General features: G+C 37.7%; 1 protein-coding gene across 4 annotated transcripts in view; it reads right to left on the reverse strand.

The window, feature by feature from the left end:
* Positions 1-5,682: 5,682 nt before the first annotated feature.
* The window catches only part of LOC107877910 (uncharacterized protein DDB_G0284459), a 31,354-nt gene continuing 13,451 nt past the window's right edge, over positions 5,683-23,585 (reverse strand). For 3 of the 4 annotated variants that reach the window (XM_047407164.1, XM_047407170.1, XM_047407168.1), the window contains 8 exons: positions 22,702-22,800; positions 22,139-22,545; positions 21,246-21,312; positions 20,706-20,759; positions 19,466-19,534; positions 19,268-19,333; positions 19,115-19,183; positions 5,683-5,953 (listed from right to left, as the gene is read on the reverse strand). In XM_047407164.1, the coding sequence (XP_047263120.1) occupies positions 5,912-5,953; positions 19,115-19,183; positions 19,268-19,333; positions 19,466-19,534; positions 20,706-20,759; positions 21,246-21,312; positions 22,139-22,545; positions 22,702-22,800 (873 nt within the window). In that variant the 3' untranslated portion in view covers positions 5,683-5,911. The remainder of the gene's footprint in view (positions 5,954-19,114; positions 19,184-19,267; positions 19,334-19,465; positions 19,535-20,705; positions 20,760-21,245; positions 21,313-22,138; positions 22,546-22,701; positions 22,801-23,585) is intronic. The other variant, XM_047407166.1, reaches the window with a different exon arrangement.

Consider the following 23,585-nt stretch of genomic DNA (forward strand, 5'->3'; position numbering starts at 1 on the left):
ACCATCCCCCCCTTATGCACAAAAGGACGAAAGCGCTCCACGGAGAAACGCTAGGGCGGACAAACCCTTATCAAAAAGATACTTTAATTATTCTTTAAGCTCCTTCAACTCAACTGGAGTCATTCTATAAAGAGGGATAGGGACAGAACGAGTGTTCGGAAGGAGATCAATCCCAAAATTGATTTCCCCATTGGGTGGGACACCAGGAAGGTCATCAAGAAAGACCTCGGGAAATTCATTCACCACTAGGATGGAATGTAAGAAAGGACCCTCTGAGTTAGAATCTTTAACCCGAACCAGAAAATAGAGATATTTTTTAGAGATTAATCTCGGAGCTCTAAGATATAATATGAACCTCCCCTTAAGAGCTAAGGATCCATCCATCTACTCATTAACCGGCTCATTAGGGAATTTAAAGATGACCCTACAGGTTCGATAGCCTAGAGACGCATAGCATGAGTGCAACCAATTCATCTCCAACATGACATCAAAATCAACCATGTCTAATTCAAACAGATCCACCAAAGTTTCCCGACCACCCATAGATACCACACACCCCTATAGACTCCTCTAGCCACCACAGAGTCACCCACTGGGGTAGAAATAAAAAAGGAGCCTGAAGTAATCTTGGGACCAAAATCAAAATACACAACCGCAAATGGGGTCACATAAGAAAGAGTGGACCCCGAATCAAGTACACAATACAAATCATGGGAAAAGAGTTTAAACATACCAGCAATGACATCAGGCGATGCCTCGGACTCCCGTCGGGTAGTGAGATCATAAATATGGTCTCGGCCAGTGTCGAAGACAGAAGTAACACTTCTCGGTGTAAAAGCTAAGGAAATGGCAATCAAAATCCTATTTGCCCCAGTGAAAATCCTTGTGGGACACTCCCGTCGTATGTGACCCAACTTACCATAGCTAAAACACTGATTCCTCCCCTTATAGCAATAACATAGTATAACAGACCACAAATCGGTAGGATGGATAGGGTGGGGATGACCAAGCTCCACCAGCTCAAAAATGGTATTCACCAGAAGATTGAGGATAAGGGATACTAACAACCACATGGGAACTCCCCGAATTCCCTTGCTCAGACCACTGTCCACCACCCCTACCACTATTTCTCTGACCCCTTTCCTAGTCTGAATATTAGGACTTCTTGCTCTGCCTATATCTCGACCTTTTCTTATTCTTTCTCACACCAATAGGATCGGACTGGCGTGATAGAAATGCCACTATCTGGGTTAACAGATAAATAGAACATCAAAACTCGGCATCGATAACATCTCCTTGAGGTGACTGATTATGAGTGTCCCCTTTGGGGTAGGGTCAGTGGAGATCAATGGAGCTCCATGGGGGAAATTAAAAACTACAACCCTTGACCAGGTCTGTACCCTATGAGTTGGACGAGATCCGTCCAAGTCGTCCTCGAGTGGGACTGGTGAGTTTCCAAGAGCTTCGAATCATCGGAAGGGTATGATCTGAAAGGTGAACCAAAGAAGATTTAGGAAGAGTTCATGACCCTAGACTCTATAGCCCGAAAATAAAACAACATGAAAGTAAAACATTCCTAAATGTCTCATAGCCTCTCCCTTATAAGTGTGGCGCGTTACACACCCATAAAAGAAACTCTACTTGACACGGATTTGTGGACACCCCATGACACCGAAACCTAGTCTTTGATACCAATCTCTATGAAGTGAATCCTTTATTATAAAATTGAGGCCTTCTTTCATTTCTTCCTCAAAAAAATTATCTTCAATTGCATAGTTAGAAATAGATATTGGATGAAATTGAATAGCAATCGGAGATGTTTCGATCAAATTTTCAGTTGAGGATTCTCCATTTTCAAATGCGTTCTTAACATAACCCAAACTAGGACATAGTCGTGTCAGGCATCTCAAGTCCAATAAAGACCAAAGACCACCCCCTATATCCAATCCAATGAACCAATATACAATTCGTGTCGGATAAATTTCAAACATATAATAAGATAGAGTATTTAGAATTCAATGACTTTGCGATAAGTCTAAATCCGAGACCAACCCAACCAAGTCATACCGTCCAACCCAAAACAGACAAATCATAATATGCCCAAGTCCACAATTTCCACAAAAAACCTCTAAACAATACCAAAGAATATCTAGTCGGGATATGCCTCCAACCATAGCCAAAAACCAATGTCAAAGGAATAGTAAAGACATAAGATAAACCATAACATAAAATGGTTCTTTCAGAGAATAAAAGCACACCACTACTTCAGTCTGACTCGAGTTGTCCCTGAATCACCAGGTTAGCGAGTAGGAGGAATAGTAGTATGGCCGGTTCCTGCATCGCTTGGGGATAGAGTGCCTGAAGAAGGTTAGCGGATGAACGCTAGCATGTACTCAGGAATAAGGATAAAACAATGTCATTATTTAAAACTAAAGTAAATAATCATATGCAACCACATACATACATAAATACCATGTTGGAAAAGGGAACCGATTTTAGCATGCATTTAAAAACCTGGGTTGTGTAGCTTTATCGTCATAATCTACCCACGGACTATATGGGTCCAGTGTTATCCCCTGAACGGGCCCTAGTACGTGTAGCCGCACGAACTGGAAATACTATAGGTGGTCGGGGATTTCCTTGTACCCTTCGCCCTCTATGATACATATGTACAAGTATATACTTGGAGGATTCCCTTGTATCCCACAAGTACGTGGTTATCAAGACCAATTCTTATGTCGGCAAACATGAGTTTTTAGTGTTAACCTTTCAAACTCACACCTTCAAGGCTAGTTATCACAACCTCCATTATTGCCTGATTAAAATATTTAACATATAACCTAACCACCAATTCCAGGAGTCAATTATTAAGGCATCATAGTGTGGTATCGTCATGCCGACTATAGCTTGCAAGCAATGTCATTAGCCAACACTTAGGGGATTCCTATGTACCCAAAACTCCATTATTAAAATCACTTGGGGGATTCCCGTGTACCCTACAAGGTTTTCATAGATTACTCACTTAGGGGATTTTATTGTACCCCATAAGATTTTCAAGACCATCTTTAACCAAAGTCATGGCCATCGAGGCCTTTCCAAAATATTAAAAATCAACCAAACCAATTTAGGTTTCGTTACATATTATGCAATGCAAAGTTTTCGGTAATAGTCAAACTATGTGACAAAATCATTCTCATAGGTATTTTAACAAACATGTTGAGGGCATAAGATTTTCAAACCAAAAACCATGTATAAATTGACCATTCACATGCAACCACATGTTCAAACCACAATTATAACATGAAAACCATAAGAGAAACATAGGAAAACATTATTTAACCAAGAACAACCAAAACCCCCAACATATATTTCTAAAACCCAATCATTACCACAACAATACCATGAAAGTCATCCATTAAAACATGCTTTTAGTTGAGCTAAAAATGAGGGAGGAGTAACATACATGAGTTACGATCATTCACGAGAAGGGGGGGGGGGGGGGGGGGGGGGGGGGATTTGATCCTAAAGCCTCTAGATGACCACCTTGAAGAAACCCAAGCCAATCTTCTTGAGAGGTTTTCAGAGAGTGTTTTTAATCTTCTAAGTGAAGAATGAATGACCAAATAGGGTTATAAGACATAGGGTCTTAAGGGCTTGAGATGGGAAATGTCTAAAATACCCTCAACTTAAAAGTTGTAGAAAGAACGTAGATGGGTACGGTTGAACCCCTCAACTCGTATCAATATCATACGAGTGGTACCCTCAACTCGTTACTTGATCAGAAAGTTGGACACCACATTCTGTCCAACATACGACTCCCTTACCTAAATCGTATCATCACCATATACTAATACCTTAAAGTGGTACCCTAGGCAGAACATCAAAGGTTAGACACTAGACAATATATAATTGGACCCTATACTTCTCATCACATCAATATACGACTCGTATGGAGTCTTCTCGTACCTTGGACAGAATTTGGCCAATATCACACCGACCAATATACGACTAGGGTCCTAGACCCGTACCCATACCATACGAGTCATGGTGTGAGTCGTATGATGAACAGAAGGTTCAAAATCGAGGAAATTTTCAAGGGCCAAAACCTAAGGTGTTTCAGTTTTGTAGTGTTATACACAATGTAAATTCATTTATATTCAAACATTTTTTTCTTCATCTCCGTAGTAAGTCCAACGCTCATATCATATAAATAGGAATAGATCCACTCTTTACAATGTATTTTATCATCATTAAACCTGAATTTCGCTCTAGATTCAACTGCTTATACAGTTCATCAATAAAATATTCGTACTTGCAATCTGAATTCAAAAGTACTCCATTAATTGTAAATTTTTCAAACTGAATATCACTTAACCACTCTCCTCCATATTGTAGCATAATTGGAACCAAAACTGAACTTGAAGTCATAATTTTGTATCAATTTCAACTAATTGAGAATGAAAAACACTTTATGAAGCTGATTGACGGAGTATTTTTATAGATTTATATACAATTTATGGAAGTATTTAAGGTAATGTGTTGTATCTAATAGGGGAATTGTGAGGAATAAATGGAAAGGGAATCATGAGATAGAATCGTGGAAGGGAAGTGTGAGTTTTAATCAGAAAGAAAAGATATTTATTTGGCCGAATTTTGCGTCTCTTTTTAGCCGTGTTTAAAATATGGTTAGAAGATGAAATTAGTTTAACGGCTATTATGAGAGAATTAAAGTCAAGGGCTATTTTTGCAGAATTAGTTTTATGCGAGAGGCTATTTCTGTCCTTTTCCATGATTTATTCAAAAGTACATTAGTTTTAATGTACAAATTCTATTTTAGATAATAACCCAAATCTTGTCAAAATCCTCGGATAAATATCTTACAACTATTTGATACAATTTGAAGAGGCTTTTTTTATCAACCATACAATTTGAAGAGATCATCGAGTAAGCATTGTGGAATCTTAATATTAGGGATGACAATGTTGCGGTGTGGGTTTTTTCTAAACCTACAAGTTTTAAAACTGCACCGCACCGTCTCATGTTTTTATTTTTTTCTTTTTTTTGAAAAAATCGTAACTCCATTAAAAATCATAATATTTTTAAATCTACAACTAGGAAATAATAACTAATTTCTATTATATCACTTTTCACTAAAAATTGTCAAAAAGTATAATGTGTACAAGTAATGATCAAATAACATATTTTTATTAAATGAATAGAGATGTTAAAAAATCTACTATAAAATTATTTATTTGTAGTGTTATACATGTCATTTTAAGTATCATCAATTTTTAAGTAAAGAATACATATAATTTTAGGTATATTCACAAGAACAATACTAATTTTTAGCTTTTTTTAATTTAAACCCGCATATACCCACAACCCGCACCATTTAAAAAAAAACTTACTTTAACCGCCCCGCACCACACCGCATAACTTAAAACCCGCACCGCACCGCCCCATTGCCATCCCTACTTAACATTAACTTGGTGTCAACCACGTAACTTGTGTGCAGTAAACCCGTCTAGTGATTCTTAACATTAACTTGGTGTCAACCACGTCACTTGTCGTGTGCAGTAAACCCGTCTAGTGATTCTATACGAGTAGATGATTGCTTGTCCACCACGTGAATTATTTGCACTTCTATTAAGAGTTCTACCCACGAAGATTATCTCACAACAGTAAAACAGAACATAATTTTTACAAACTAGTCAGGATAAATATACCATCTTAAGTCAGTACTGTCAATAGACATGTATCTACACAAAGCATGCATTAACGGCTAGAAAGAGGACTGCGTACATGAGCTAACATACAAACTTATATGAAGTGCAAATAAACCACTAAACCCAGTTTAATTGGCACGCTTGATACTTGTCACTTGTCAGGGCTCATATCTCATACAAAGATATCAACCAATTTCTACTTCCATCATCGTTGAGTCAACCAGAGCCTGCAAGTGGAAATTCTCCATGTTAGTGTAAATCAGCAATTGTTCGGAGTAATAAAATTGAGGACTTCTGCCCAAGACATGTTGAACAAGCTTAAATAAACCAAGAAACAAGCAGGATATGATGATTTTACACTGCTTCTAAATTAGCTGCTTCAGATACATTACCAAACCACAGAAGATGGACTAGCTATGTACTTCAACACCACGTAGCAGGAAGTACTAAATAGAACATTCATTCACAGACCTAGAGCTAAACAGACCCGGAGGTGAAATAAATGAAATCACAGAAGCTGTCAAGCAACTACTACCAAACTTTGACACTACACTAAGTTTAAGTTCTAAAATCCATTTCCTCACTTAATGCACGCATTAGTAATTTTCAGCCATGTCCTATATCTTGATGTTGATCCTTCATTCGATTTGACATGCCCATAATAAATGGATTTGACAAGGGTTTGGTTGCATCATGCTGGTTCTTCAAAAGGCATGCAGAACTTGCCCAAATAAAAGTTTTGACGAACCCCTATTGGATACCTCTACTGTCCTACATGCCCGTATTAGATATGTGCCTATAAACAGAACCTTAGGTCATAACTCCCCCCCCACCCCGCCGCGCCGGGTCTCAATCTACGTGACACACTCTTTTTTAGTCAGACCCTAAGAGAATGACATCTTTCTATATTTAGTAACAATTTAATTTTAAAATACTCACTATACCTATTTATACTCGCATAAATATCTGGTAACTTGTTTTAGAGAACAAATATTAAGAAGTATTCCTTTATTCTCAATTTTGTGCCCAGTCAAACACCTTCACATAAATTAACATGCAAGGAGTAAAGAGTCTGGCCCATGTCATGTTGCAGTAAAATTAGCAACCTGTCACTAGAAGAAATACTTGACAAGACATGGCACGACTTCAGCTTACTGAGACATAACCCTAGATAAGAAGGGGTCGAGGTCGAGGATAAGACTAGAGGGTTAGTAGGTGACCAAGTTTTATCATACTTTGAGTGGGAGAGGCGGCAGGATAGCCTCCTCTACACTTCTAATTTGCAACATTATTTAGTAATCATGTTGCTTCTTTTTCTTCTATGTGTATTGCTACCTGTTGCTTCGCTTTCTTTGCATCTTACTATGTTGTTGTCATATTTTCTTGCTATCATGCATCGAATTCTTTTCTTTTCTGTCGAGACGAGGTTCTATCAAAAACAACAAAATAGCAAGAAAAGTTTAGAAAAAGTTTTGATTCTTGTATGCCATATGGTTGGTAATTTATTGGAACAAAGCGGAAGCGATTGGAGTTTAGAAGCCATAACGAGCAGGAAAAGTTGGAAAACTATGTGAGGTACCAAAGATTTAAATAAGCCAACATGTTTAACTTCCATGAGGAACCACTCTCAAGGTATAACAAATTTAGGTATGGTTAATCTATCCAAATTGTAGCCCTTGAAGTCTAGTTTCCAACAAATCAAACCTGTCATTTAGACATACGTAGAGGTTCTACGTATTTGGAATGCAAGCCCTTGTTTTCAGAGTGTGTACTATATTTTATGATTTGATGCTTCAGATAGTTTCATTTGATGTTTCTGGACTTAGTGGGATGGTCCGACTTGAAACTTGAAGGGCTCGAGAAGGTTCTTTAACACGAGCTTGTTTTGGAAGGCTTGAAATCCAAATTTAGGAACCTGGCCCCTCTTCTTGAGTATTAGTGTGTCGTAAGGTGATTTGAGACTTCACATAGGTCTATATCATGTTTTTGGCATGCTCAAGTTTGGACCCAAAGGTTCGGAGGTGTTTCAGCACCATTGAAAGTCAAATTGCAACAGTTGAAATCTGGTGTCTGGTGATGAATTGTGAATGTGATGTTTTGGTACATCGGGTATCATGAACGCAAGGGGGTATTCGCGACCGTGAAGGGGGTCCAGGTCATACCCCAATCGAAACCCTTAGGTGACCATGAGGGACCAAGCCACAATTGCGAAGGACTGGCAGATAGACTCCTGAGATCATGAAGAAGGTCCTTTAGCTATATATATTAGATGGTGGCTTGTGAAAATACCTCGACATAGGAAGATCATTAGTGTGAAGTGAGTTTACCACACGAATCTAAATAAAGATGGCTTAGTGAGTTTACAAAGCAAGACTTGTGGTGAAGGGCTATACTCAGATTATCGGTGTAGATTTTTCTGCAATATTTGCACCAGTTGCAAGACTTGACACAAGCGGACTCTTTTGGCAATTGCAACAAAAAAAGGATGGAAAATCTACCAACGAGATGTTGAATCAACTTTTTTGATGTTGATAAACCTAAAGGGTATATTATGAAAGGACAAGAAGATAAAGTCTACTTGTTGAAAAAGGCCGCCTACGGATAAAGCAAGCTCCAAGGGCTTGGTACAGTAAAACTGGTTGGGTTCTTTACTTGCTTATTCCACTTCTTAATCATCCTTCATTTCACAAATTCATATCAACAAGGACCTAAGATGAAATAGATAGGTTTCACACTTTTCTCAAAGCAAGAGATAAGGTCCGCAGTTCAGGCTTCAAATGGAATTCAAGGATAAATTCAATAAGACAGAGCTTCCTCTTAAATAAACCTACTTATTCGAATTAATTTCAGTTTCCTCCACTCCTAAGCTAAGTAGGGAATGAATAAAGATGCTCTTGACATAGGTTTCATAAAGGGCCAAAGTGAATCAACTCTTTACGTTAAGGTACTAAAACTCTGACATTATAATTTCTCGGTACGGCAATGATCTTTTAGTAACAATGATGCAAGCCAAGTTTCATCCAAACTTTGCACACGAAGCCAAGCTAAGGAATTTGTAGACTTTTCATTGAGTCGCCACTTCGGAGGCTTAGAGAGTGCTAGGAAAGAAGGCATAATTTCCAAGAAAATGCTAAAATGGAATTACGAGGCTCTAGCATAATTTCCAAGAACATGCTAAAATGGAAGTACGAGGCTCTAGCATAATTCCCAAGAACATGCTAAAATGGAAGTATGAGGTTCTATTTGAAAGACTAGACCAGGGAGAAAAAGGCTATATATGCAAAGGGGCTATTATTATAACACAAGCCTTCATGCTTATGAAGGCCCATGTTTCATTAAGGGTGTTTTCGTAACAACTAGTTTAGGCTATAAATAGTGGAGAATAACTCATTTAGACTTGATATTTTTTGGATGATATTGATTTTGAGATGAGTAAAACTCTTGTGAAAGTTGAGGCTATGATCTTTGTTGCTCAACAAGGTTGATGGTATTGCTTGCTTGAGATTCATTCTTCTTGAGAGTATCTTTATAGAATTAGTGCTTGTTTAGGTTCATTAATTTAAGGTTTTAGCTTTCTATAGCTTTAATTGCCAATAAAGTCTATTATTTGTGTCTTTCGTCTATCTTTATTTCTTGTTCTTACCTTAGGGTTTCTTCTGCTATTGGTACGCATCTTGGATTTGACAAAAAAGAGATCGAAAATATGTCCCAAAATTTGAAATCCGCATTTGTTCTTGTCTTTGTTTGTTGTTTTTCGATACTAGATTTGTGTCCTCTAGTGTTGTTTGAATCTAAATCCAAGCTTCCAAGTCATTTCGAGTTGAATAGAAGCATCTACCATGGATGGATTTGAAGGTTTGAAGAACATGGTAATGGGCCTTGAAGATTGTGAGCTTGGGCTTTACAAGTATTAAAATTCATTCTCTATCTTGAGGAGAGGCTAAATCTAAAATTCATGGGGATTCCAAGAAGATTTGAAGAAGTTGAAAATTTGAATCATCATGTCATCTTAAAATTTTTCAAATATTCTTGGTGAAGAAGCAAAAATAAAAAGGTATATTTGATTCAAAACCTCAATTGGAAAGTTACAAAAAGGTATTCTTTTTATATAAAAAGGGCAAATATAAGTGGAGTGGGCCCCAGGGTATCCAAATTTCAATATTTTGGCAATTCAAAAAAATTAATCGTTCTCCTAGTTCGTGTCCTTGGATATCAAAGGAGAAGGTGAGCATTGAAAACATGTAGAGTAGTTCGTTCTAACAAACTTGGTTCGTGCCCACGAACACCAGGAACTGCCATAAAGTTCGTGGCAACAAACTCGAGGAACATCCATAGTTTGTTCCAACGACTTGAGTTTGTTCCCGCAGGTTCCCCGGTCCTTGAAGGATTACATTGCCACAAAGTTCGTGGCAACAAACTCGAGGAACAACCATAGTTTGTTCCAACGACTTGAGTTTGTTCCCGCGAGGTTCCCCGGTCCTTGAAGGATTATGCCAAGATTTCCTTGGTACGAATCTTGGTCCATTGGTTTCTTATCCACCTATTCCACTTCTTTAACTTCATAACTTGATTTGAATTAGTAGTTTTCCTACTAAGTCTTATCCAATTCTTTGTGTCCGATTTCTCTTTCGTGCCATTTCCTTCTTGACCCTTTTTCGATTTACTTCATTTGCTCACCTGTTATTCATTAAACCAGAATTCATCCTATCCATAAGATTGGTCAGAGACTCTAGACATAGATCGAATTGAATAGCAACTTTAGTCGGATCCTAGAAACTTGTGTTGATCAACTTTCTTGTGATGATAGTCTCCAATTGAGGGATTTTAGGATATGATTAGTGAGTCTTAAATTAGTGATGATATTGATACAGTTGCTCATTTGAAAAGGCTCATAAATATCGTGTGAAAGAAAATACTTTGAATGGTGACATTAGCCTTTTTGAGAATGAGATTACATGTTTTAATTCTTCATCATTGATTGATTGTTCTCTCTTTAAGTACGATGTCTTGTTTGATGAGGTTGAGATCACTCCTAGTGTAGTTTCTTGTAACACATCGCTTCTCGAACCATGTTTTGGATCGTCCCGCACGTGTGTTGAAGGTTCCAGGTCTAGTTATTTGACCCACAGAACAGTTAGAAATTTGTTTGAGATCACATGAGCAATCTATGAGGGAAGTAAGGGAAAAAACCATGTCGGGGTGGCAAAGCAGAGGCCAGGGTGCCGCCCAGGACAATGCCCTGCAGGCCAAGGCTATGGCCTCCGCGCCATCTTGACTTCAGAGAGGCCTCAAAGCTGCTAGTCTCCGCACACCTTGCCCATCGCCTTTCCTAGGCAAGGCATTGAGCAGGGCGGTGCCTTGAGGCAGTTACGGGCCAAAATTTTTGCCAAGTCCAAGTCCGACTTTGGGAAAGATTTGGGGTTATTTCCTACCACCATTTTTTTTTATAAAAGTAACAGTTATATAGATATCAACAGGTACACTACACAAATTGTGTAGTCTACCTCAAAAGGTAGCCAATTACAAAAGGGTCCTTGAACTTCAGAATGTTGCTATATTTGTCCTCAAAACATCTTTGACTCCTTTCTGCCCATACAGACCACCAAATACATGTTGGACAATCTTCCATCTTTCCTCCTAGTTGGCTGCATTACCATTCTGTTTCAGCATTGTAAAACTTCTTTAATGCTACCTGGCATCACCCATCTAATTTTCCTTAGGTTGATAAAAATTTCCCGCAGTTGGTCAGCCCATTTGCAATGTAAGAAAAGATGGTTGATTGTCCAGATTTTCGTGAGACAGAACTGCTTCTTTCACCAATAACCAGCTAAAACAGACCACTTTGTGTGGAATTTTAACTTTCCATATCATTTTCCATGGCCAGCAGTCCACCTGATTGTTGCAGGAATTTAGAACCTTGAATTTCCTCTGGCTGGCAGATTGCCAAACCAACATGTCTTCCTCCTCCACATAATCATTGAACTGGGAAAGCGTATTGTAGAATTTTGTTATTTTCCTCAGTTCCCAATCATTTAAAAGTCTTCTAAGGTTATTCCATCCTTGTCCAGTCCACATATCCGCCACTGTTGTTTGTTGTTGTTGACACAAGATGAAAAATTTCTGGATGTAGTTGTTTGAGAGGGGCTTGACCAATCCAGTTTTCATTCTAAAATGAGATCTTTCTACCATTCCTAACCTTGTACCCTAGTTTTGACTTTAATAAAGGCCAGAGATTCCTGATGGACCTCCAAATGCTACATACATATGGAGTAGATACATGTTTGTTGTCCAGTTCCCTTCTTCTTCATATCTAACTCTGATGACATCTTTCCATAGCATATTCTCTTCTGTGGCACATCTCCATAGACACTTCAACATCAAAATCTTATTGTGTCTTTTCATGTGCCTGACTCTCATGTCCCCTTCTTTCTTGTTGTTGGTCAATGCTTGCCATTTCACTAAATGGATCTTCCACTTGTCCTCCTTGCCTTGCCAGAGGAAGTTTCTCATTAAAATATCAATCTTGTTGATCACACTAACAGGGACAGGAAATATAGACATCATATAAGTGGGGATTGCATCAAGCACACTGTTGATTAAGGTTAATCTTCCCCCTAATGATATGTACCGACTCTTCCAATTTGTTAACCTTCTCTCACATTTTTCTAGTACACCATTCCAAATCCGCTTTGATTTGCTCTTAGCCTGCAGAGGCATACCCAAATAGTTTGTAGGTAGTTCACCCACCCTACCACCCAAAATGTTTACCAATTCTTGAATGTAATTCACCTCATTTAATAGATATATGTGCTCTTTCACCAATTAATGTGGAGATCTGATATTGCTTCTAACAAGATTAAAATAATCCTTAGAATCAGAACTTGTTAGGCCTCACAAAATACGAAAGTATCATCCGCATATTGTAGGTGCGTAATTTCAAGGTTGTTCACTAGCCTGGGGTTTTCCTGAATTCCTCTGATCCAGCCATCATTTAATCTGGCAATTTGAATTGCACATCAAGTGAGAGGATAAGGGATTAGCTTGTCCAACTCCTTTTACTTAGGTTTGGTTTCCATTGTCTAAGTGACAGTTGGAAGAGAATGTGAATAAACAATATTTGATAGAAGTGATTTATCATCAGAAATATGAGCAAAAACGCCAGAGTCCACAATCTGTGATCCAAAGGTAGGAGATTGTGCAGTTGAGGCTACTGGTAGAGATATCTGCTTACTTGCTCGATACTGAATATACTCATTGAAATTCTTTTCAAATAAATAAACCCATTGACTACCTGTGGTGTTAGACTGACCAACATGAGCATTTTTAGGTGGTCGACCACGCAAAAAAAAAGAGCAGCCCAGTGCACTAAAGCTACCGCTATGCACGGTGTCCGGGGAAGGGCCCACCATAAGGGTGTATCGTACGCAGCCTTACCTTGCATTTCTGTCAGAGGCTGTTTCCAAGTGGTCGACCATGCAAAGAATAACATATTTCATGAGTATGTCCAAGCCTATTACAATAACTACAGTTAGGTCGAGAATAGCATATGTCACGAATGTTTCCAAACCTTTTACAATAACTACACCTAGGTCGGGATCTTCCAAATTGACCTCCCCTCGTCGGTTCTTCATGGACTATGATGTTTGATTTTTTTGATCTCCTCATTAAGGGTCCAGACTCAATCATAGAAGTTAACCGACCAAAAAATTAGGAAATATGTTGCCGGAATCTCGAAGAGAAGTGTTCAGTCGCCGAAATATTAGATCTGATTGCTGGAAGTTGATTGGAATCGAAAAATAACTAAATGGCAGCCTCGGATTGAAGAGTCGGCTCTACTTGAAAGAAAACATGCCGAAAAAGTGGTCGGAAATTGCCTCATGCACCGGCGCATGGATCTGACGCGCTCGCCAAAGAACTCTTCTGGCAACCCATGAGGGCGCATGTTGCACCTATTTCTGGCGATCTTAACTGGGGTTTTGTCGCCGGAAAATTCCGAAACTGGTGGTGGGCTGATTTCCGAAAAAGAAAGAACTGACTGATAAGGTCACTGGAAAAATTTGCGCAGTGACGGCTACCTTTCTCACCAACGATTTGATACCAACAACAACAACAAGAAGCCCAGTGTATTCCCACACAGTGGGGTCTGGGAAGGGTAAAATGTACGCAGTCCATACCGCTACCCCCGAAGAAGTAGAGAGGTTGTTTCCGATAGACCCCCAGCTCAAGATAAATAATTTTTTTTTTTTAAAAAAAGTAATGAAACGTGAAGCAAGATGGGTGGCTTAACAAAAGTAAAGAATCAGAAATAGTAAAATAGAACTCTGAGCAATACAGGATAGGGGGCATGATCAATCAAAGAATATAGTGGAAACTGGTAGCTTAGTGATCAATGAGAAGGAGGCAAAAATAAGAGTGCAGGATTTGTTTTTTGAGTTATCAAAAGCTACTAATAACAACCTTCACAAGTTGATAGTTCAGGTTTTTATTGAAGGTGCTACAGATATTATAGGGATGCAATTGCAGGGCACTTACCCACCTTAGCATTATATCAGAAAGGGGATAAAAATGTAGCCTAATGGTAGAGAATTCTCAGTTTCTTAATACCTGCAAATGTACACCGATTAGTACTCTTCATGCTTTGGTGACACATCAAGTGAATGAAAGCTCAGTATAAATAGGGGGAAGCTGATTTGAATAATAATGAGCTGGACGACCCAGAGAAAGAAAATGATCAGCAGTAAGAGCATAAATTCCTGAGAGATGCAAGCTTATCTCCCAAATCAACAACAAAGGGAACCAAATCAAAGAGTAAAGCAGATTCGAAGCCTACTAGGGTTAATCCTAAGAGGGCAGGGAAAAACACTGTCAAATGAATTTGAAAGTACTATTTTGGAATATGAGGTCTGTTAGAACTCAAAATTCATTCCATAGGATTCAGATGTTGTACATATATTATAATTTTTCAACTATTGCATTGAGAGAGCCATTTTATAAAGCATGGAAAATTCACTAATACAAGAGAAGGCTTGGCATGCATTATTCCAACTATAATAAGAATGGGAAAATATGGGTATTTCTTTAGGAAGACATACAAGTGGGAGTTCTGTCTAACACTGAGCAACAATTAACTTTGCAACTAACTTTTCAAGGAAATTGGGCAATCAATAGTTACAACTGTATATGCCAAATGTGATGCCAATGAGATGCTTAGTTTATGGGAGGACATCTACAAGATATCTCAAATTACTTATCTTCCTTGGATAGTTGGTGTTGACTTTAATGTTATCTTGTCAGATGGGGAAAAGATAAGTGGGCTGCCTGTGTATCCTGGAGAGTATGAAGACTTTGCTTTTTGTGTAAATTCTTGTAAGTTGTTGGATATAAATTTCAAAGGTAGTCCTTTCACTTGGTGGAATTGTAGAGTAGATAGTGAATGCATTTTTAAAAGGTTGGACAACATATTGAGTAATCAAGCTTTTTTGGGTTTAGTTTGACATGCGGAGATGGAACATTTGGCTAGGACATGGTCAGATCATGCCCCTTTGTTATTGACTTGTGAAAGACAATCTAATCTATTAGAAGTCCTTTAAAGTTTCTATTTTTTTGGGTAAAGAGGGCTAATTTTAAGGATGTGGTCAGAAACAATTGGGTGTCACAGGCTATTGAAGATGTTTTTATTAACATCAAGCATAAGAATGAAAAACACCAATGATGAACTTGCTACTTAGAGTAGGGAGAGATTTGGGGACATTTTCAAGCAATTGATAATAAGAGGAGATTGTCAGGCTGAAAGAAGAGCTATTTGAAGATAATCCAACTGCTGGTAGCAGAATTATTCTTCAAAAAGCTCAAGCAGAGCTGAAATAATATTTGCACTTTGAGGAGGAATACCGGAGGCAAGAATATAGTGTACAATGGTTCTGAAGGTGACAGGAACATAAGGGTAAATGGGAGAAGGAAGAGGTTGTTCATTAGAAGAGTGTGAAACAAATCCATTCCATCACTTTGTTGCTGACGGAAGATCTTCTCATTGTCTTGCGACTCCTTTCTACCATTCATACCATACTACCAACGATTTGATACCATGTGAGAAAAATAGGGGAAGAATATTATTGAATTGTTGTATCTAAATTATTACATTAAGGCCCTATTTATAAACACTACACTAGACTCCTTTTCCAACTAGGACACTAACATTACAATTTTTTTCCAAGTAGGATTCTATATATTATTCTTATTCCTACACACATTCTAACAAATGCAAAGAGGCTATTCTTAAAACACAAGCTCTCATACTTAAGAAGGCACTTGTTTCATTAAGGGTATTTTTGTATTTACTAGCATAGGCTATAAATAGTTGAGATAGCTCATTTAGACTTAAGTTTTTTTGGATGATATTGATTTTGAGATGAGTAAAACTCTTGTGAGAGTGGAGGCTCTGGCGTTTGTTGCTAAGCAAGATTGATAGGATTGCTTGCTTGAGGATTTATTCCTCTTAAGGTATCTTTATAGAATTGGTGTTTGTTTTGGTGTATTAATGGAAGGTTTTAGCTTTCTTTAGCTTTAATTGTCAATTAATTCCTTTACTAGTGTCTTTCTTCTATTCTTATTTCTTGTTCTTAGATTTAGGGTTTCCTTCCGCCATCGATATTATTACAAAGAGCCCAAGAAATCTACCACTTGAACTTCATCCTCTACATCTGCAAGTTTACACCAAAAAAGAAGATTTACAATGCAATTCCATTTAATCTTCTGTAAGTATTGGACCTACCCTCGTAAAACCTCCCATTTCTTTCCTTTCATATTGTCCACCAAATACATGAAGGGACTACTCTCCACCATCTCTTCTGGGTCTTGCTACCCACTTGCTACCCTCTCTCCTGATCCAACAACTTAGGAGATCTGATGTATGTTCTGCCATAGTCCAATTGCTACCTGTGAGGCTGAAGAAAAGTGACCATAATTGAGTTGTCACTTTACAATGCAGAAACAGATGATTATTTGTCTCAATGGTCATTACAAAGGAAATGTCTAGACACCAAGTGAAAACCCCTTTTCTGTCGAGATGGCTTTCTTTCTTGGAATGGAGATAAAACAAATCCAAGATATATTCATTTGTTAGAAAATGCATGCAAACGGAATTTAGAACGAAGACTGAAAAAGTATGAGCACATGCCTACGAATCAAAGGAGAAGCTAATGTAGGATGACGGTACTGAACAAGAACAAGAAGGTAGCCATAGAAGCTTATTGGGGTGTCTGATGCATCTTACAGCAACAAGGCCGGATATATTGTATGTTGATAGTGTACTATCAGATTTATTGAACTCTCCCAGTGAATTTCATATGAAAGGTGCAAACTCATGTATGTCAAAGGAAAAATAGATTTATGGAGTCAGATTCAGCAAGTGTCAGAATTTCAAACTTCAAGGATTTTCTAACAGTGATTGGCCTGGTTCTGTTGAAGATATGAAAAGTATTTCCGGGTACTGTTTCAGTTTTCGCTCAGGATGCTTTTCTTGGTGTTGAAAGAAGCAAGAGATGGTTTCTCAATGAGCTGCAGAGGCAGAATTTATTAGTGCTACAGTTGCTGGAAACCAAGCTTTGTGGAAAAAGAAAGTCTGTGCGATTACTTTACCTTGATCAAAAAAATAAAATAAAATCTTGTGTGATCTTGGTTTGGAGATTAAGGAAGCATTGAGGTATTTGTAGACAACCAAGATGCTATGCTATTCTCACAATCCAGTATTTCATGGAAACACTACGCAATTCAATGTGAAGCTATATTTTCTGAGAGAAGTGCAAAAGGATAGTCCAATGAATCTGGTATATTGCAAAACAGAAGAGCAGTTGGCTGATATTTTTGCAAAAGCTCTTCCAGCAACCAAATTTGAGCTCCTGAGAATGAAACTTGGGATTTATAACTCTTGAAGCAAAGAGGAGTGTTGAAATATACCTCATGAGTTGTATATTGATGAGACTTGGATGCTAAGTTGGCATGCCGACGTAGCTGCTGAATATGCTTTTTAATTGCAGAAGATATTTAGATATTTTCTGGATAAGTTACACTTGTGGACTTCGCAGGAGTTGAGATTTTTTCAGTTGTGAATTTCCTAGTCTTTAGTCATGTAGTGTTGGTTGATTAGTTCCTGATTGATGGGAAATTTCTGTTTTAGTATTTTACTGCATTAGAAGGGGAGCCTTGGAGAAACTGGTAAAGTTGCTACCATGTGACCAGAAGGTCATGGGTTCAAGCCTTGGAAACAGCCTCTGACACAAATGCAAGGTAAGTCTGCGTACATTAACACCCATGTGGTGGGGCCCTTCCCCGGACCCTGCGCATAGCAGGAGCTTTAGTGCACCGGGCTACCCTTTTTAGTATTTTACTGCATTACTGCTAGTATCACTCTATATTTAAACAGCTCCTCATTCAGCTTAATAATATATCTTTCCTTTTCATTCCTTCATCATTTTTAGTTTTCTGCTCCCCTGTTAAAACTAAAAAATACTTAGTGGGCATGAGGAGCTAAGACTGATAGAGCACCATCTCTTTACTTGTTTCAGGGACATGTGTGGCCCATCATGAGCCGGCGGACTAGGACAACTCTACTCAGTCACTTTTGGCGGCCCCACATTGCTATCGTGGAGGTTAGATATATATATTCTCTTATGCAGTTTGGGCATGTTTGTGCAGTCTTTAATTGCATGTCATTTAGGGTTGTATCTATAGGTACTCACATTGAGTGCATGAACAAAACATTGTTACTTTTATCTACTTTCATTTTTTTATAATCATGGTGTCTGGGCTACTTGTGCATAGAACAATTCCACGAGGTAATTCTACCTTTCATCAGCAAGGATATCCGGGAACTCTGTCCACCAAGACCTAGACAGATATGAAGCAATCATCTAGTGTTTTTGACTAGAGTGGGATTTGAACCTGCAACCTCATGGTTCTCAAACCACTTCAGCGACCACTAGGCCACACCATTGGGTGCATGCCTATTTTCATTTACATATGAACTAATGGAGAATCAATTTAAAATTATTGCTTCATGCATGGTTTTCAAATTGATTGAATGTGGATCATAAAGCATATGGTCAGTGAATCATATGGTTGTTTTGCTCGGTGCAGGAACAAGGTCAAGTGCTGGTCACATGTTTTTGGGATGTGACAATCATTTCTCTCAAATCAAATTTTAAATATGAACCATTCTTTGTAATACGGCAGTAAAAACTTGGTATGAACTGAAGAGAATCATTCAAGGTATAACTTTCCAATGCATAACGCAGACACGCTTCAATAAGAAAAAGGATAAATCGGATGTCTCTGCATAGAACACATTATTTCTACTTCCATCAAGATAAGACACGAAGCAATACACTAACCTGGAGTTCCTGTTCTGAGATTTTAAGCCTTTCACCACACTCTCCTACTTCAGCATAATGTTTATACAACTACATAAATCATTGAACGCTGCTACAATTAGCATACATATGGTCACCAGATTCATGAGAGGAAAATTGATACTTATGAGATACCTTAGATAGTTGATTTTGTCTCGATGTGGTAAGATTTTTTGCAGCTGTCAACGAATCCTCCAATTTCTGTTATCATCAAACAGATGCTGGTAAGAAGGACAAACAAATATCTAGACCATGTTCAACACACTCTTAAGAGATTGTATTAGTAGTATAAAAAAGAACATGTTACAAGGAAACCCTGCAACTTATCATAACCTTGGATCTTTCATGTAACTTAGATACCAGATTTTGCTTCTCGTTGACCAATTCTTCTATCAACGACACCTGACCATGTCCGTTAAACATTAGCTTCAAGTAATGCATAACTTACTGTTGTATCCCAAAGTCAAAAGAACACATTCTAGAAGACATAGGTGTAGTTATAAATTCTATGGAAAAGTCTCAAATATGTCATCGAACTATTAGAAATGGCTCATCTATGCCATCCATTATAAGTTTGGCCCATCTATGCCACTGTCATTGAAAGTTTGGCTCATCTATGTCACCATCGTTACAGATTGATTCATTCGTTCCATTATTTTGTAACGGTGATTTTTGCAAAACAATTTTGCCTCGTGGCCTCTTATTAGAGGTCCACATTACTAAATCTAAATCAATCAATATTACTTAAAATTAAAAATTAAAAATCGAACCTATTAAAATAAAATTTGATCCACATAATTAAAATAAAAATTGGACTAATTAAAACTAAAAATTGGATCAATTAAAAATAAAAATCAAACCCATTAGTTGTGTCGGGTTTTATTTTAACGAGTATGATTTTTGTATTTTGATTTAAGTAATATTGGTTGATTTAGATTTGGTGACCTAGAGTTTTGATATGATGTCACGTGGCAAAAATAGTTTTGCAAAATCACCATTGCATAATAATGGCATAAATGAACTTTCTTGTAACGACAGTGGCATAGATGAGCCAAACTTATAACGGATGGTATAGATGAGCCATTTTCAATAGTTCGATAGCATATTTGAGCCTTTTTCCTAAATTCTATAGGAAAGGAGGAGGCCGCAGAGCCATCATTCAAGGTGTCACTATGGTGACTCTCTTTAGCAACAAGGTGATAAGTGAATAATGAAGTGCATGGTCCGTGGTTGCAGGTTGGACAATCGACGGAATAAGTAAAATAAAAGTTTGTTGTACTATCAACTCATGACATGCAAAAATTTTTTTAAAAAAATCAAGTACTAGTAGTTCTAGCTTATATCCCAAGTTGATATTGCCCTCAATAATTGTGCTTAAATTTGAAATTATCCTCCAAGGAGCAAATGGAAAGCCATCTATCATTCGTTTCATTTTCACACAACTAAAACTATTCAAAGTCGATTGTTCAAGGATGATCTGCCTGACCATCACTTTGAAACAACTTACAACATCCAAATATAGCAATGGATCTACTATTCTTCAGTTACCCTTAGTGTAAAAATGAATACTTACCTCTTTCTTAAGTTTTTCAAGTTTCCGACTTGAAATTTCTACTTGCCTTTCCACCTGAGAACAATCAGAACAAAGTACCACATGGAAATAAAGCACTAACACCAACAATTACTATTTAAAAGTGTAAAAAATGAATCTTGGGCCTAACTTAACCTCAAAAGCTAGCTCATGAGGGAGGATTGCCCAAGTTCATATAAAGAGACCAAGTACACATCCTTCTTCCGATGTGGGACTCTTAACACTTCCCCACACGCCCAGACCTTGTTAACTGGACCATGAAAAATATAATATAGGGGCCCAACATCGGTGAACAAAGAATTTGGATGGGCCTGTCTGTGCTACCATATAAAAAATGGATCTTGGGTCTAACTCAACCTCAAAAGCTAGCTCATGAGGGGAGGATTTGCCAAGTCCATATAAGGAGACCAAGTACCCATCCTTTTCCTGATGTGAGACTCTTAACAAAAAAAATCCGTGTAATTATTACGAAGTTTAACATTTTAAGATCAAATCAACTTTAAATTATGTCTGAAGGTGTACCAGGGGTTGATCATCCTCACTTGACCCAGCTGACAATTCTCTGCTAACATGGTCATCTAAATAAGACCTGTTCAAATTAGATTTTCATCAAACTATCTAATATTTGATCAGCATTAGCAAGTGGGTTGATTGTACATGTTAACCAAAACCAGAAAAGGACAGAGTTGCAGGGCAAGCATGGGATACTTGTTTCCAAGCTGGTAAATACTTCTCTTGCTCAAATGTGCAGCTGACTTATGTAATATTGCATAAGTTTCCGTCATGTGTAAGTGCAACATATAAGCAATAAGGTCTGCATTTCTATATGATTCGTCGAATGTAACATTCTATCTGCATCATAATGTATGTCGAAATAAAAGTTCCAAAAAAGGAGTAAATCAAACATGAACCATCAGCATAATTTCTTTTGGCATGCCTCATATATTAGTTAATTGATGGCCTAAATGTTGTGTTTGATCCTCTAAAATGCACTACTTTTGGAAGATCCGGCACGCAACTATTAGCATTTTTGATGAGTCCCAACAACATAGCTGATGGAATGTTGTGATCAATTTTCTAGTGCAAATAAAGAACAATGAGAAATCAAAACCAAAGTTTACAATATAACTAATTAAAATGGGTAACCCAATTTTAATGTGGTTGCAAATTACATACACGAATTATTGAGAAACATGTACCAATAAGACATCCAAGTTGGGAAAATGGAAGAACTACAAACTAATATGCTCCCTACAAAATTGCTTGACCCTTCTTACCACTTCTCAGGAAAGCACCAGTTGGGAGATGTTATTATAACACAATGTACAATATAATGACTACCATAATACCTTATGCAAAGTACATTCAACCAAGAAAGTATTTCCTACCCAATCAGTAACTTAGGCCTTTCATACCTCTCTTTATCTCTTCTTTCATGATTACTGCTAGTTTTCTGCATCTTTATAGGCTGGTCCCTCTCTCTTTCCCCGCTACTTTCTCGAATTCTTTCATCATCCTGCTCAACATCCTCCAAACTTCTTTCATTTTTCGCAACCCTAAATCTATTAACTTGATAATCTTGTGATTGACCATGATCATGAGGTCGATCATATCCTCTTTCCCTTTTGTGATCACGATCTTGAGAACGATCTCTATGTCCATCCACATGTTTGTTCTCATCACGGTCATAGCCTCTTTCCCAATGACCCCTTTCACCACCTTTCACCCCTCTCTCAGAATGCCGAATGCTTTCTCGGCCAAAACCTGATCTGCCACCTCTTGTAGTCACTTCATTTACTTTTACAACTCGCCCATCAACAGTCTGATACAAATATATGTTATTGTAAAGTATGATAAAATCATAAAGAATTTCATGAAGAATTAAAAGCTATGACATAAATGGATAGAGAATCATCAATTGTGGCTTTAAATCACTTGTGTAATAAATATGTCATATAATAGAGAGATCGGAAGATACCCTCCCATCCATTTCAGTGATGGCATGCATGGCTGATCGAGGATTCGTGAAAGTGACAAAGCCATAACATTTTCCCCCAACCTTACGGTCATTGATTATCTGAAAATAAAATATCCAACTTCTAAAAGTAAATATAGATGCAGAAAAAGAAAAAGCAATTGCAGCCAGCAAGGTCTTGCAACATTACCGACTGCCTCTGATTCTAAGATACTGTTTTCAACCAAAGCCATAATGAGATCTAGCTACTTAACATAATGAACCCATGTAGTCATACACAGAAAATCCATTTTTTAATACATTACAGTACACTTCAGGGAAAGAAACGATGCAATATGCAAGAAGAAAATAAAAAATAAAAACTATATGATTTCTAACTAGAAGCTGAATCGAAACTGAATGAAGTCAAATTTGTAGAATCCACTTTCTTCAAATTGAACTTTTCCCTTCAACTATTGCCCTCCGACTAGATTTGGATTTCATCTTATCCAATTCAAATATCACGAAGTCACAACCTTCTCGGGCAGTAGTGGATCTAAAGGGTAGGTTTCGGTTCACATGAACACATGGTCACTCCTCCAAACTGGGTATTATTGTAAACATAATGACAACCCAGTTTATAAACTTCTCTTCTATTACTTCAACAATAAAAAGAAATTACAATTCAATTCAATATAGATAAACTATGGCAAATACTAACAATGGAATGGAAAGATTGAACTGTAATACAAGAGATAGAGAAGAAGCGGAGATGAGAAGCTCAAACTCAGAATTGGGGATGAAAAGACTGGAGATTTTTCATAACAATTTTCATTCTCTTCTTCATACGTACAATTTATCACACACCACCCAGATTCCACACATAATTTTCTCATATTCCAATTTTT

Source organism: Capsicum annuum, chromosome 1 (genome assembly GCF_002878395.1).
Source record: "Capsicum annuum cultivar UCD-10X-F1 chromosome 1, UCD10Xv1.1, whole genome shotgun sequence".
In the NCBI taxonomy this organism is placed as follows: Eukaryota; Viridiplantae; Streptophyta; class Magnoliopsida; order Solanales; family Solanaceae; genus Capsicum; species Capsicum annuum.